This window comes from Rutilus rutilus (genome assembly GCF_951802725.1).
Source record: "Rutilus rutilus genome assembly, chromosome: 11".
Taxonomy (NCBI): domain Eukaryota; kingdom Metazoa; phylum Chordata; class Actinopteri; order Cypriniformes; family Leuciscidae; genus Rutilus; species Rutilus rutilus.
In genome coordinates, this window is record NC_140216.1 from 24,938,496 (window position 1) to 24,955,850 (window position 17,355).

The 17,355-nt window shown below is 38.0% G+C and overlaps 1 protein-coding gene across 4 annotated transcripts in view; it reads left to right on the forward strand.

The window, feature by feature from the left end:
* LOC311299845 (cytosolic 5'-nucleotidase 3-like) overlaps positions 1-17,355 on the forward strand; it is a 257,523-nt gene that overhangs the window by 154,993 nt on the left and 85,175 nt on the right. Inside the window, exon 1 of one of the 4 annotated variants that reach the window (XM_084423724.1) lies at positions 202-1,640. The exons of the other annotated variants lie outside the window; for them this stretch is intronic. Within the exon in view, the coding sequence (XP_084279850.1) occupies positions 1,530-1,640 (111 nt within the window). The 5' untranslated portion in view covers positions 202-1,529. Of the gene's footprint in view, positions 1-201; positions 1,641-17,355 lie in introns of those variants that run through there. 4 annotated transcript variants of the gene reach the window in all.

Consider the following 17,355-nt stretch of genomic DNA (forward strand, 5'->3'; position numbering starts at 1 on the left):
TAGGCTTGGTGAGTGAAATTATATTTGTATTATCTTTCTGTATATGTATAATTTTCTTTAGATTTGTCTAAAAGTGACCAAAAAGACATTAACTCCAGCTCACCATCGGTGTCGCCGAACTGCTCCATCTCCAAAACGTTCATACGCATGGGTCAGAGTTTGCATGCATGTGCGCAAATTTTCCCGTCAAGTTTGTTTTTATAAATCACAACTCATCCGTCGGAAGTGGCGTACGCCTCTTTCAGGGCCTGTTTTGTGTGTACGCAACGGTTATAAATGAGGCCCCTGAGCTTGTGCAGCCAAAATACTGTAAGATGCGAATGTCTGATATGAGTTGTCAGAGGCTTGATCCTCAAGGCTATATCTGATGTCTTGTTTTCTGCTCTCAGCATGTTTTATTTATGTTTTGTACAGTATATTTTGAGTATTTTTGATGATTTGTTTTATTTATTTTTAACTTTATTTGGAGCATGTGTGCAGAGACAGCTGTCATAATAATTCACTTGGACTTTAATGATTCCCTATGTTGTTCTCAACTCATCAACTTCCATCTTTTCCTGGGCCTGTCGGCAAAACAAATTCACGTTACAACTCAGGGTAACTGTATACAACCAGCCATCTGACACCTGGCCGTTGCAGTTTTTCGACACAAGGTGGCAGTGGTTGTAACTGCATCCCGACACATGGTGGCAGCGGTGAAAGAAGAAGATGGTAAACCAGCAGAGCAACTGGAGGCCACCAGTTCATCTCCAGCGCACGATGAAATGACTTCAGGTAGTACGTCAGAGCAGATGGCCACAATGCTACAAACTTTTCTACATAGTCAGCAGCAAAGAGAGGAACGGCTGGAAAAGGAAGCGTAACGTCACGAGCACAAATATCGGATACTTCAACACCAATTCGTACAACTACAGTCAAGAAAGCTCTAAAGACAAGAACGACTTGTCAAAAGGAACGTCAGTGGTGAGTGAAACACCAGAGGCTACATATTTGATTTCAGATTCAAATGTGCGTCCTAGTCCTAGGTGACAACAGCGACGACATCAGCAGCTGCAGATGAAGCTGCAACGGGAAGAAAAGGTTATGGTTCATCAAGCTTTAACAGCCCAAGGATGCTGCCTTTCGTCAAGTGATGAGGACATTGAGCATTATTTAATGACTTTTGAACGTATTGCTCAAGCGTTCAATTGGCCTAGTCATGACTGGATGTTACATCTCTTACCGTTGCTAACAGACAAGGTCAAGGGAAGCTTATTTGGCTATGGAGCCTGATAATTCAATGAACTATGACTGTGTTAAACAGATGCTACTTGACAAGTTTAAAATTAACCCAGAAACCTTCCGTCAACGTTTCAGAGCGTACAGTTTAGGAGATGAAACGCCACGTGAACTGTATGTAAGACTGAAAGATCTGTACGAAAAGTGGATGGTCCCTTCACGACGAACTAAACAAGAGATTGGCGATCAAATAGCGCTGGAACAGTTTCTCAAATTGCTGAATCCAGAAGCAAGAACATGGGTGAAGCAGAATGGCCCTACTTCATGTAAGCAAGCTGCAGAACTGGCAGAGACGTTCATGGCTGCAACGCGATCGCTGCATCAGCCGAGATGATGGCGAGGCATCAACCACAGCCCATCCGGTAAGTCTGGGGATGTTAAGGGTAGTGGTCTGAGAAATTTTGAGGCTGATAGACGAACATTGCAAAACAGTTCTACTCCGAGTAACAGTATGCGTGCATGTGGAGTTAGTCAGTACAACAGAAGGTCTGTGATTTATGTGTCATACATCCTGCCTGGCAGGGCATCAAAAAGCTGATTGTCCAGTGCAAAATATGACTACTACTCGCCTGTGTAACAAGTTAAGATCTTTATTTATTTTATTTATTTATTTATTTATTTTTTTTTCAAGCACACAGTGAAAAAGTGTACAGTGTGTACAACATAAGACAATAATCGAAAAACACTGATGATCCAACAAATAAAATTCACCGCTGCTTGAAAAGGAGTGGGCTGAAGTTTAACACTTGTTAATTCCCACCCCTCTTTCAAACTCTTAATACATTAGTTTTTTTTTTTTTTTTTTTTTTACAAAACACAACCACATAAATCTTCATACATTTATACAATATGTTAGCAACAGACATTTCTGGCTTAACCAACTCATTTTACTTCATTTTTATAACGTTCAAAAATCATTTCTTTAAATCTTTTCCTGAATTGTTTTATATTTGGACATTTCTTAAGCTTCTCATTTAAGTTGTTCCACAGTTTCACCCCCTGTATGGAAACACAAAAACTTTTCTTCCTACTGTGTACCATTGGTAATATGAAATTTAATTTTCCTCTCAACACATACCCTCCTTCTCTCCAAGTAAATAACTTTTGTACATTTTGAGGTAAATCATTACACTTTGCCCTATATAGGATTTGCACAGTCTGTAAATCCACCAAATCTTTAAATTTTAGTAATTTGGACTCCATAAAAAATATATTAGTATGTTCCCTATAACCCGCCCCATGAATGATCCTTAAAGCTCTCTTCTGCAAAATGACAAGTGGCTGAACTGTTGTTGTATAATTGTTTCCCCACATTTCTACACAATAAATAAAGTATGGCAAAACTAATGAACAATAAAGCATACGTAAAGACTTCTGATTTAAAACTGGTCTTGCTCTGCCAATTATTGCTATACTCCTTGACACCTTGCTCCTAACATAACTAATGTGTGGTTTCCAGTTCGCTTTATTGTCAATGATAACTCCTAAAAATTTTATTTCATTAACCTTTTCAATGACCACTCCATCCATCTTAATTTCAATTTGCAAATTATTTCGACCATTACCAAACATCATTAATTTTGTTTTCTTTAAATTTAGTGATAATTTGTTTGTATCAAACCATAATTTAATCTTCTCTAATTCCTTATTTGTCTCCTGCACTAGCAACTGAAGATTACTGCCTGAACAAAAAATATTAGTGTCATCAGCAAACAACACTAATTTCAATACTTCTGACACTTGGCATAAATCATTAATATAAATAAGAAACAATTTCGGGCCTAACACTGCCCCCTGTGGGACTCCACAAGAAATTTCCAGGCATTCAGAAAAATAATCTCCCAGCTTCACAAACTGCTTTCGCTGAGTCAAATAACTTTTTATCCAGTTTAATACCTTTCCTCGGATCCCATATCGCTCTAATTTTCCTAACAAAATTTCATGATTGATGGTATCAAACGCCTTCTGTAGATCAACAAATATTCCAATAGTATGCATTTTGTTATCTACTGAACTTGATATTTCTTCTATAAAATCTAACAATGCAAGTGATGTTGCCCTTTTTGCTCTAAATCCATACTGACATTCATTTAATATATTATTTTTTTCCAAAAAGTTGTCAAGACGAGTGATAAAAAGTTTTTCCAGAATTTTAGAAAATTGTGGAAGCAGAGAAACCGGTCTATAGTTTGTAAATTGATGTTTGTCTCCTGATTTATAGAGTGGAATGACCTTTGCTATTTTCATTTGATTAGGAAATGTGCCAGATTGGAATGATGAGTTGTAAATATAGGTAAGAGGTTTTGAAATGGCATCAATAACATTTCTCACCACCGTCATATCAACATTGTTACAGTCATTTGAAGTTTTATTCTTACATTTTGAAACAATTTGAATTATCTCACTTTCCTCCACCGGAGAAAGGAACATTGAATTTACATTTCTTTCAATAGAGCAATAACCATATTGATCATTTCTGGGGTCAGGAATATTCTCTGCCAGCTCTTTCCCAATATTGACAAAAAATGTATTGAAAGTATTTGCCACCTCTGTCATATTATAATTGTCTTTGTCTCCCATATTAAAATATTTAGGATAACTTAACTGGCCAGAAGATTTTTTTATTACTTTATTCAATATTTTCCACATTTCCCTCATATCAGATTTCTTAGTTTCTATTAATCTATTGTAATAATCTTTCTTAGTTTTCCTCAAGATATTAGTCAATTTATTTTTATATTTCTTATACTTATTTTCCGCCTCTTTGGTTCTTTGTTTAAAAAACTCTTTATAAAGCAAGTTCTTCTTTTTGATTGCATTTTTCAATCCCTTTGTAATCCAGGGATGACCTTTTTTATTTGAAATTGTACATATTTTCTTCAATGGACAATTTTTGTCATATAATTGTTTAAATATTCTCATAAACTCATCATAGGCATCATGTACATTGCTCTTGTCATATACACTGTCCCAATTTTGTACAAATAAATCATTCTTAAAAACATTCAAGGACTCTTCTGATCTTAATCTTTTAAATTTACTTAGTGGTTCCTGATGAGGTTTACAATCGCTATCAAACACTGTAAATACGGGCAAATGATCACTGATGTCACTTATTAATATTCCACTTATTGCATCATTAAAGATTTCATTTGTTAGAATATTATCAATTAGTGTAGCGCTATGGGTCGTTATCCTCGTAGGTCTAGTAATTTTAGGGTACAAATTCAAGCTATAGATTGTGCTAATGAAATTTTCTGTCAATTTATGCTTATTTGGATTGAGCATATCTATGTTGAAGTCTCCACAAACAATGATTGTTTTACTAGCTTTTTTGGTATACATTTCCTCCATATATTCACTAAATTTTTCAACACATGAGCCTGGTTTTCTATAAATACAACTTAGAATCACATTCTTCCTATGTTCTCTATGTAACTCAATTGTTAAACATTCAAATATATTTTCAACAATGAGACTCATATCCTCCACAACACTAAATCTCAAGTTAGTGTCCACAAATAATGCAACACCTCCTCCTGCTCCATGTTTTCGGTCCATGTGTACAAAATCATATCCATCCAACTCAAAATGTTCTTTTTTCTCCTTATGCATCCATGTTTCAGATAAAGCAATTATACTGAATGGTTGTGCCAAACCATGCAAATAGTTCTTAATATTTTCAAAGTTTGCATAGAGACTTCTACTGTTTATATGTATAACGGAGAGTCTGCCATCTTTATTAATTTGATTGTGCATTTCATCTGTATAGTAGCCACAGTTTTTATTGGCACAAGTGAAAAAGTTCTTGTCCGGATCAATATCATATTCCATATCAAAACTTATGTAATCGGTATGTTCAAATATTTGCAACTCCAGACTGGTTATATCTTCTGCTTCAGATGAGTGTCTTATTTGGGTATGTATGTCAGTCAGCTTACCTCGTATTCCAGTAGCCTGACAACCTTGTTTACTCATACTCAGTCAGCTCTTCCAAACCCCTCACCACCAATACCTTCGCATCTTCTGGGCTTCCATTTAGTTTTATAAACACTTTACAGTTGGCAGTCCATGTATGTTGTATTTTCTTCATTTTTCTCAGGTACCTGGCTTTCTTTGCGATGTCTGCATTGTGCTTTGTGAGGTGCTCATTGATATAAACGTTTGTTCCTTTGAGCTTTTTTCCTTCCTTCAAAATCGCAATCTTGTGTTTTCTGTTTGCAAATCTCATGATGACAGTAGATTTATCGCTGGCTTTCCTCCTCGGCAACACATGGCAAGCCTCAACATTATTGCAATCCAGATCAATTCCTTTTGATTGTAGAAAGCTCGCCACTTGTTGCTCTGTCGAGCTGGTGTCAATCTCAGCTGCTGGATCTCTGATGTTTACGTCCACCGCTCGAGCATACGATCGGGGTTTCACCGTGAGCCCGGTTATTATGATGTCGTTCATCCTCGAATATTGTTCGAGGTCTGCAACCCGATTCTCCAGCTGCACTATTTTCATGTCTTTCTCCGCGTTCTGGATGCGAAGAGACTGGACCTCCTTCACCAAATCCAAAATACGGATCTGTTGCTCCTTTACCTCCGTGAGCTGTGTTTTGAGGAAGTCCAACGTGACTTTAATGTCATCGATTTCCTCAGCCACATCACTTAACTTTTTCGGCGGCATTTTCACTGCTGAATCAATGTAATTTTCTGTGTTTTTCTGTGTTTTTACCACACATCCACTGTTCACACACTCGCACAGCACGAAGGCGCCGCCGCCATCTTGGACGTGTGTAGACGTGTGGAGATCCAATGAAATGGTTAAGCTTCAGTGAAGCTTAACAAGATCGAACTGAACATGGACACAGCAGTGGAGGTGATGATTGGAAACACTTTGTTTAAAGCATTGGTCGATTCAGGTTCAAGCCAGACATTAGTGAGACCAGAATGTTTGGGAAAGTCAAATGTGCTGAAACATGATAAGCTGAGAATCTGTTGTATTCATGGCGATGAAAAAGAGTATCCTAAAATTGAGATTGTAATTGAAATTGAAGGCCAAGCCTATAAGTTATCAGTTGGAGTAATTGACATATCACCTTATCCAGTGATATTAGGCAGAGATGTACCTATGTTGGTGGATTTGTTGCAGAGTGATAAAAATGTAGCAGATGCTATGGTCGTAACGAGCACAGGCTAATCAAGTTGAGGTCAGTAAACAGATTTTGCAAGATTTATCGTTCAATGTGGTTTCTAAAAACAGGAAATCTAGGAAGGAGAAACGTCAAGATAAAGTTATGGGTACTGAAGTCAAGTCAAGTCAAGTCATTTTCATTTATATAGCGCTTTTAACAATGTAGATTGTCTCAAAGCAGCTTCACAGAGATAAATGTATAATATAACGTAAGATTGTTTTGGCTTTATAGCGGTTCTTTAATAAAGTTATTTTCCAGCTAAAGTTAGTTTTGATTGATTCGCTTCCGTCGCAACGATCATTTGTTTTTAAATTAGGGCCGCCAAGACGACACCATTCTCTCTACACAGACTTTAGCGAACCTGTGAGAAACGCTGATGGCGTTCAGATGCGCATTAAGAACGGGTTCTATAGTTATGTGCGTTTGAATATATGTGTGCAGGTTTGGAATTCCCTACAAACCAAACCTAAACAAATTACTGGTGTTTCCTTATAGTTTTGATTCAGAATTTTATTTTATTTTATCAATTCGGGGTAGATACGCAAATTGAGTTTTCCCGACGACGCGTTATCTGTAGAGTGGGAAAGGGATCCTCCATAAGGAGAGACTAGTTGGCCCTTCAGCACTGCGTTGACACCGGGTCCAGGCGAAGGTCCTTCATCAGATCTGGAAACGGCCTGGATCCGGCAGGCTGCGGGAAAACCTTGGGATAAACAAAGACACTAAAATTAGCGTAGATGCCATTCTTCTCATGATGTAACAAGTACATCAGGATTTATGGGAAGTGTTCCCGGTTCCAGCTGACCTAATCTATGCAGCCTAATATTGAATTATAGAAGTCTATAATGTATTATGTGAACGCTATGTCAAAGAGATGTGTCTTTAATCTAGATTTGAACTGACAGAGTGTGTCTGCTTCCCGGACAATGGTAGGAAGACTGTTCCAAAGTTTTGGTGCTAAATAGGAAAAGGATCTACCGCCAGCAGTCGATTTAGATATTCTAGGTATTATCAACTGGCCGGAATTTTGAGATCGCAATAGACGTGAAGGAGTATAATGCGTTAAGAGCTTGCTCAAGTACTGCGGAGCTAAACCATTTAGTGCTTTGTAAGTAATCAGCAATATTTTAAAATTGATGCGATGTTTAATAGGGAGCCAGTGCAGTTTTGACAGAACCGGGCTAATATGGTCATACTTCCTGGTTCTGGTAAGAACTCGAGCTGCTGCGTTTTGAACCAGCTGTAGTTTGTTTATTAAGCGTGCAGGGCAACCACCCAGTAGAGCATTACAATAATCTAGCCTTGATGTCATGAACGCATGGACTAATTGTTCCGCATTTGTCAATGAGAGCATATGACGTAATTTAGATATATTTTTAAGATGGAAAAATGCGGTTTTACAGATACTAGACACGTGACTTTCAAATGAAAGATTGGTATCAAAGAGCACACCCAGGTTCCTAACCGACGACGAAGACTTAACAGAGCAGCCATCAAGTGTTAGACAGTATTCTAGGTTATTACGTGAGGAAGTTTTTTGTCCAATAATTAGAATCTCTGTTTTTTCAGAATTTAGAAGTAGGAAATTACGAGTCATCCAGTTTTTTATATCAGCTATGCATTCTGTTAATTTAGTGAATTGGTAAGTTTCGTTAGGTTTTGAAGAAATATAGAGCTGAGTATCGTCGGCATAACAGTGAAAGCTAATGCCATGTTTCCTAATGATATCTCCTAAGGGTAGCATGTACAGAGTGAACAGCAGCGGTCCTAGTACTGAGCCCTGTGGTACGCCATACTGAACTTGTGATTGATAAGACATCTCTTCATTTACTGCTACAAACTGATAACGGTCAGATAAGTATGATTTAAACCATGCTAGTGCAATTCCACTAATGCCAACATAGTTTTCTAGTCTATTTAAAAGAATGTTGTGGTCAATGGTGTCAAACGCAGCACTAAGATCGAGTAACACTAATAGAGAGACACAACCACGATCGGATGATAAGAGCAAATCATTTGTTACTCTAACGAGAGCAGTCTCAGTACTATGGTACGGTCTAAATCCGGACTGAAAATCCTCGCAGATATCATTTCTTTCTAGAAAGGAACATAGTTGTGAAGATACTGCCTTTTCTAGTATCTTTGACAGAAAGGGTAGATTCGAGATCGGCCTGTAATTGACTAATTCTGAAGGATCAAGTTGCATTTTTTTAACAAGCGGTTTAATCAAAGCCAGCTTAAAGTTTTTTGGTACGTATCCTAGAGACAAAGAGGAATTAATGATATTAAGAAGAGGATCTATGACCTCTGGAAGCATCTCTTTCAGTAGCTTAGTCGGTATAGGGTCTAGCATACATGTTGTAGATTTAGATGATTTAACGAGTTTAGTAAATTCTTCCTCTCCTATAGCAATGAATGAATCAAATTTTTCCTCAGGGAGACTACAATGCACTGCCTGATGCGATACTGTAGTAGACGGTTGCATAGTTATAATTTTGTCCCTGATATTATCAATCTTATAAGTGAAGAAGTTCATAAAGTCATTACTGCTGTGCTGCTTGGAAACTTCTGTGTTTGAAGCTTTCTTTTTCGTTAGTTTAGCCACTGTTTCAAATAAATACCTAGGATTATGTTTATTTTCTTCTAATAGGTTTGAAAAATAAGCAGATCTAGCAGCTTTTAAAGCCTCTCTGTAAGCAATCGAGCTCTCTTTCCATGAAATGCGAAATACCTCTAGTTTTGTTTTCTTCCAGTTGCGCTCCATTTTTCTGGCTGCTCTCTTAAGGGCCTGAGTGTGCTCGTTGTACCACGGCGTTGGATTATTTTCTTTAATCTTCTTTAAGCGCAAAGGAGCAACTGTGTCTAAAGTGCTGGAAAAGAGAGAGTTAAAAGTTTCTGTTGCAATATCAAGTTTTTCTAAGCTATCTGAGATGCTGAGATGATGAAACTGATCAGGAAGATTATTAATAAAGCAATCTTTAGTAGCAGAAGTGATAGGTCTAACATATTTGTAACACGGAGTCGGCTTTGCAGCCTTGGCTAAATGTAATTTACACGAGACTAGATAATGATCTGAGATGTCATCGCTCTGCTGCAGAATTTCAACGGCATCAACATCTATTCCGTGTGATAATATTAGATCTAGAGTATGATTACGACGATGAGTAGGTCCTGACACGTGTTGTCTAACTCCAATTGAGTTTACAATGTCTTTAAATGCCAATCCCAATGCATCTTTTTCATTATCGATGTGTATATTAAAATCACCAACAATTAGTACTTTATCTGCAGCCAATACTAACTCTGATAGAAAGTCCGCAAATTCTTTAATAAAGTCTGTATGGTGCCCTGGTGGCCTGTATACAGTAGCCAGCACACATCTCAAACGTGATTTATCATTTTTACTATATATTTTTACATTAAGCACTAACACTTCAAAAGAATTATATTCGAAACTTGATTTCTTAGTGGTTTTGAAAATATTACTATAAATTACAGCAACACCACCCCCTTTGCGTTTCAGACGGGGTTCATGTTTATAACAGTAATCTTGCGGGGTGGACTCATTTAAAGTAATGTAATCGCTTGGTTTTAGCCAGGTTTCTGTCAAACACAGCACATCTAGGTTATTATCTGAAATCATATCATTAACAATGAGTGCTTTTGAAGTAAGCGATCGAATATTCAGCAACCCAAGCTTTATCATTTGCTCATCTGTATTATAGCTGTTTTTTATTTGTTGAACATCAATTAAATTTTTAACCTTAGATAGGTTTAAACATTTTTTGGATTTCCAAAATCGGGGAACAGACACAGTCTCTATATGATGATAGCTAGGTGAAAGAGGCTCTATGTGATGGGATTTATCTGACCTGGGTGACGCGAGGCCGCTAGCAGACGGTTGGTTTAGCCAGTCTGTCTGCTTCCTGACCTGGTGCCCAATTTGTCATGTTTGAGCTCTAAGACTATGAGCCATATTACTAGATAGAAGAGCAGCACCATCCCAGGAGGGATGAATACCATCTCTTTTCAACAGGTCAGGTTTGCCCCAAAAACTTTTCCAATTGTCTATGAATTCTATATTATTACACGGACACCACTCAGACAGCCAGCGATTCAGTGAACACAATCTACTAACTATCTCATCACTCCTGCGAACAGGAAGGGGGCCAGAGCAAATTACAGTGCCTGACATCGTACTTGCAAGTTCACACACCTCTTTAATATTAATTTTGGTGATCTCCGACTGGCGGAGTCGAACATCATTAGTGCCGACATGAATAATGATCTTAGAGAATTTACGATTAGCATTAGCCAGCACTTTTAAATTTGCTTTGATGTCAGGCGCTCTGGCTCCCGGCAAACATGTGACTATGTTCGCTGGTGTCTCTATTTTCACGTTCCGTGTGATCGAATCACCAATTACTAGGGCACAATCAACAGAATTCTCAGTGGGTGTTTCACTGAGCGGGGCAAATCGATTTGTTGTGGTAATCGGAACGGAAGAGTGGTTTTTTGATCCGCGACTAGAGCGATCCCTCACTGTCACCCATTTGCCCGGCTGCTCAGGCACTACTTCAGCTGGAACCGAATCATGTAAAGAGTTCACTATGCTAGGCGCATCCAAAATAGTATCTAAAGCTCTAGCACTCTTACTATCCTCAATTAAAGTTTGGATGCGTGTCTCTAATTCTGAAATCTTCTCTGTCAGCCTAACTGTCTCCTTACATTTATCACATATAAATCCTACATTGCCAACAGAGAAGTCTATGCTAAACATGTGACATGAAGTGCAGGTGACAATAACAGGACAAGACATTACTCACCGTGTTTGTTGACTGATTATTACTTACCTGAGCTTTTATGAACTCAAAGGCGCGAGCGCGCGAGAGAAAAAATAAATAAATAAAACAGCTGAGCGCACGGGTGGCGCGTTAACAGGCTAGCAGTAGCGAATTAGCGTGTTGTGTTAGTAGTAACGGAAGCTAGCGATGTCAATCTGAGATGTTGGGTAAGCTGTATTTAGTATAAACAACTACAAATTGTAGTAAATGATGGTTCAAAACAAAGAAATACGAGGCTAAGACGGAGCTTACAGCACCGAGGCAAACACACTCACAGCAGGCAGCGAGGCAGACAGGAGCAATCGAACATCAACACACGCACAATGGCGGGGAAAGAGTTAAAATCTCCAATTGAAAGTAATTGAAAATGTGACAAAACCGAAACACAGACGATCTTGAGCAAATTCCTTACCAGGAATTTAGTACCGTGGGCAGGATATTTAGGCCAGCAGAAAACAGTCTAGAATCGCTAGTAAGTTTTATTGGCCTAGGCTCTATACAGATGTTGTGGATTTTTGTAAATCATGCCCAGAATGTCAGCTGGTGAAACCAGCTAAAAAGAGTGACAGCACCTCTTGTAAGTTTACCTATTATTGACATACCAATTTCTCGTATTGCAATGGACATCATAGGACCTTTGGAAAGGAGTAGATCAGGTAATAAGTACATTTTGGTTGTTGCTGATTACGCTACACGTTATCCAGAAGTTTTTCCTCTCAGAAACATCAAGACAAGGCAGGTTGTGAATGCACTAGTTATTTTTTATTTATTTTTCTCGAGTAGGATTGCCTAAAGAGATAATCACAGACCAGGGCACTAACTTTACGTCTAAGTTAATGAAACAAATTTGCTCAATGTTACACATACATCCTATACAGACCACTCCTTATCACCCTCAGACTGATGGTATGGTGGAGAGATTTAATCAGACATTGAAGTCAATGTTACGATAGTTTGTGTCTGATACAGGTACTGATTGGGACTAATGGTTGCCGTATTTGATGTTCGCTTATCGTGAAGTTCCACAGTCATCAACAGGCTTCTTACCATTTGAGATGCTATATGGACGTCAGGTTCGTGGACCGTTGGATGTGCTAAAAGAGGCTTGGGAAGGAGGTAGTGCACGTGAGCAAACAAACATTCTGTCATATGTTATGAAAATGAGAGAGAAATTGGACTCAATGACAGAGGTTGTGAGGGCTAACATGACAAAAGCACAGCAGCAACAGAAACACTGGTATGACCAGGCAAGTAGGAAAAGAACGGGGCAGAAGGTACTGTTATTACTTCCTACTCAGTTTTGGCTAAATGGCAAGGGGCATATGAAGTGCTTAAAAAGCTAAGTCCCACGAATTATGAGATTGCTGTACCTGACCATAAGAAAAAGTCTCATATTTTCCATATTAATCTTTTGAGGCATTGGAAGGAGAGAAAAGGCTCAGGGCCAGAGCAGCTGTGAGCAAGGAAAGTGGAGGATGAAGAGGAATTGGAGGAACAATATTTTCCTGTTAATTCAAAGTCAACTTTCCCACTAATAGATTGTAACGACACTGACCGTCCATCCGGCCAGATGTTCTGAATTGGCGACTCCTGATTTGCAAAATACAGCTCGTTTCCTCTTGAGTAAACAAAGAACTTTCTGTTTACGATCCCCTTGGGGCATGTTGACCAGCGGGGGCGCCGCTCAGGCTAGGGCCTCCCTGGCACATGACACATTTATAACAAGCCGAGCGTTGAGCAAAAGGGTCGACCTAGTCCCTTGATTCAAATCTCGCCAACTCACGGGACTCACATCCCGACCCTCCCCCGAAAGGGTGGGGGAAAGGACAAGAGTTCACAAAAGCAGCCTGAATTCTGAATGACACACACACACACACATACATACACACACACACACACATAAACATCCTTTGTGTTTAACTTAATATCCTTTCAATGTATGTAACTCAGACTTGTATCTGAACTTCCTGTATGTATGTGTGATTAATGTTGTTTTGATCATATAGTTATGATCTTCGAGTGTTCGGCTCTTACATGTATTTTTGAAGAATGTTCTCCCAGTAGAATTGCATCCCGTAATCCGATCTCATTGACCATTGGTCATAAAATTTTACCACCAAGCTCATCCAGCCCTATGCAAGAGAGACAACGGAAGCGCAACATTCCAACGCGACATTCTAACACACACACACACGCACATTGCCATATTTGGACTTCCACTAGTAAAATTGCATTTTACCAACTATTACAACTGTATAAAGAGGGTTCCGGGTGATTTGCATGTTCACCAGTGTGATATTAGAATAGTTGTGTTTTTGGATTACAGTAAGGTAATTTTAAAGTGCCTTTGTTCAACCAAAATAATGTATCTCTATGTTGCTATCTTTGTCAATATTCGTCCTTAGTATTGTTTTAATCCCCTTTGCACGACGAAGGAGATTTTTGATAAGAGACTGTGATAAACGTTATGGTTCCATGCGTTTTAATTCCCCGAGCATAATATCATATTTTGCTCCCTCGTGATTCCACACGAAAAAGGAGGCGTACACGGGACACTGATAAAAAGTCCAAACCTTCTCTCTTCTAACTCTCTTCTCTCATCGATCGCTCTGACCTCCTGCTCTTCTCCCTCCTCCAAAACTTTGGAAACCCAAGTCCGGACCGGCTTCGGCCTGCTTTTCTTTTCTTCTCTTTTATTTCTTTTTATGTTTTTCTATAGTCTAGTTTCGTTTTCCGATTCGCCTCTGTTCATTCACGAGCTGAATGAACTTAGCCTGAATCATTCCTGGCAACTTCACCTCAAAGAAAGAGACTCTTTGAATTTCCCGGGGCCGCGCTCGCCCGAAAGACACAGCACGCGCACGCCGCGCTCGGACGACTCACGCTGCTTTTAAAGACATGTAAAGGAATTTCCTTTAACCTGACTATCTAAAATAAAACTGTTGCGTCTACTGTCGACACGGAGCGTCTACTAATCGACACTTAATAAATAATAAAACTGTTGCGTCTACTCATCGACACAGAGCGTCTACAATCGACACTTAATAACCTTTATACTCTAGCTCTTGCGTCTTCAGTCGACAACTGGCCGAGTCTACTAACCTAACTTAGTTGATTCCCTAAACTGACCTGCTGCGCAGCAGTAATAACAGACAGACTTTCAGCAAATGTCCTTTAAATGCTTTAATAACGGCCGGGAGAGTCTTCGAGCAGTTCTCAGAGAAACTCTCCCAAGAAGAATCAAGGCCGGAGGATCTCAGACAAATTCCATTGAGACATCCCACCGTAAAACACATATACAACAGTTTTTATAGTATAGAGGTATGACATAATGTCAGGCTGCATTACATAATTTCCCCACTATTTGATTGGTTCTTCATATGCAAACCCCTATGTTACTAGGTAAAGCAAACTCTGATCTTGCGATGACTTCATCTGTAATCACAAGATTCTAACAGACTGTCTAGTTTCATTTCCCAAAACTGTGTTATTTTTACATACATACGCACACGGTCAAAGACACAAGTTTTCCATTGGTTTCATACAGTACATCCTGTTCCATTGTTAGATGTTAAATAAGGTTAGATGTTATAAACATGGTTAGTTTAATATACAGTTTAAAATTTCCACGACAGTTCCCCTATCTGGTCGTAACCAAAACACGACCATTATTAAATTAAATTATTCTAATCAATTTTCCATACCTGCAATCTAATTTACCTTTACTAAATCATCCCATTATAAGTCAGTGACTTTAATACCACCTGATATCTCTAATCATACCATGTTCCATCTTTCCATCTACTTTATAATACCTGTCAAATATTCCTTCAATCAGCATTCCAAGTTGTAATTAAAATACCACCTGTTTCCAATGTTACCACATCACATACCATCTTCCACATACACATACCATCTTCCACATAAACATACCATCTTTTCATCTCCTTCATCTTCTTCCCAACATTCTATCTTTAGTAACAACTAAACATACCATAGTACATGGCCTTTAAACTTTAGTAGACCTTGAGTCAAGTTTAAGTATCATCTTTCTCTGGATTTTGAATCACTTTGATCTATTAGGCCCTTAACAGGCTGATACTGCTGATTAACCATTTTTCTTAACCTTATTTTACTAGCTTTTAATTCAAGCAGGCGATTGTTTTACTTAGCAAGATCTATTTAAGGATCTGTGTAATAAAATCGAACCAAAAAAAATCTATAATCTTTCATTTTTTATCCTTAACACAAATATCAATAATTGTATTATTTTGTTTCAAACAATGTCATTATTTTAAAATTAACTCTCACCCAGCTGTTGCCATGATAATAGCTTTAGCTGCTGATATGCCATTTAATCTTTAATTACCTATCCTAAAATCCTATTTTTCCAGAATTAACTGATGGACATAACATGTCCTGCCTCTATTTGTTGGCAATGCGGAATAGTTCATAATGGATCCATTGATCCAGATCATTAAATCTGTAACTTCATTCTGAATTAAGAAAGCTTTTTAGAATTTTGCTTTATGAGCAAATATTCTATTTCACTGAAATGTCTTAACCGTTTAGATTCATTTCAGTTTAAATCTAACATGTTCGAGTTACATTGCTCTTGGTCTTGGTTTTAACTTTGTGATACATGTTTTTTTTTAACACGTTGAAGACCTTTCTCAACAAAACGAATCCATATTTCATTTCTGGAAGCCGGGCTAAATAAGCAAGCACTGTTACTGTATTCCTAGATAGACTAGACCCACAGTCACCTCTCAGATATCAAATACAGACATTAGACAATACATGTAAGGAACATTTCAATAATCACACTGGTAACTTCTTTAACTTATAATAATCCAGAAATTAAATATGTTTCCCAAAATCAATCTCCTTTTGAAAGTTTTTCTTTTGCTATTGTAGCAAATGGAAACACCTAAAAAATATTTAATTTAGTCATTCATTCATCGCTATAGAAGTTTACCCTATTATCTATTCGGACCTAGTCCGGCAAAGTAACTTATCCTCCCATTCTCTCTTATTAGAGAACAATTATTATTTTTTAGCATCTATTTAAAAACGGTATGAACGGTAACAAAGTTCGACGACGACAAACCACTGAACGTAGACACACTGTGGCATTCCCCTTGCGACAGTGTCTGTACGTTACGATATCAATTCTCAGTTGTCCGATGCAGTCGTCATGTGTTTGAGTTTAACACCGTGAACGTAAACCTAACTTTTCAAAATCAAATAGATTAAACACTTTAAATAGAAATCGTATAGACCTACAATTGCAGTTGAGAGAATCCGTTTTAATTTCTCAAATGCAATTTGTCATTCTTTGCACAATTTCAATTTCCCAACTTTTTGTTGTTGCTCATAAGCTATTTAAAAGAAGATTTGAAAATCTTCACACAATCTTTGATCCATGGACAAAATAAAAAAACATTTCTATCTCGTACCCCTGATGATGACAGCATGTGATTTCAAATGTCTATAATTAGAAAACATTGTTTCTATTGAATCTAGAAAATTACCTTTTAAATGAAATGGAGTGACCAATATTTTTGTCAACCCACAATTTATATTTAAAGTTGGTCACCCAATCTCATTCCCATATGCACAATGCACAAAAAAGTATCTTAGTTAAACATACAGTAAACCATTGACTCTTAGAATCTCATAGATCAAAACCATTTTTCCACACTGTCTCCCAGGGATAACAGGATACAAATTCTAGACGCCTTCATATAAAAAGTATAATATTTAAAAACACGTGCAATTCATATAGTACTATTTATTCATCACTTTAACAGTTCTGATTACCTTAATATTTTTTTCTTATAGTAGTAGTGACTGTTTGTAAAACTCTGTGCTCTCGGATGGTCACACATTTTGTCAGCCACCAATCTTTTAGTGAGTCACATTGTTTCACAAAAAAGCCCCAATGCCCCTCCACTCTGCAGTCTGTGGTTTAGCTAAAAAGATGTGAGGGACTTCCCTCTCTACATCATACAGTGATGCTTGGCTATCAGTCAATTCAACCTTCACAGCAC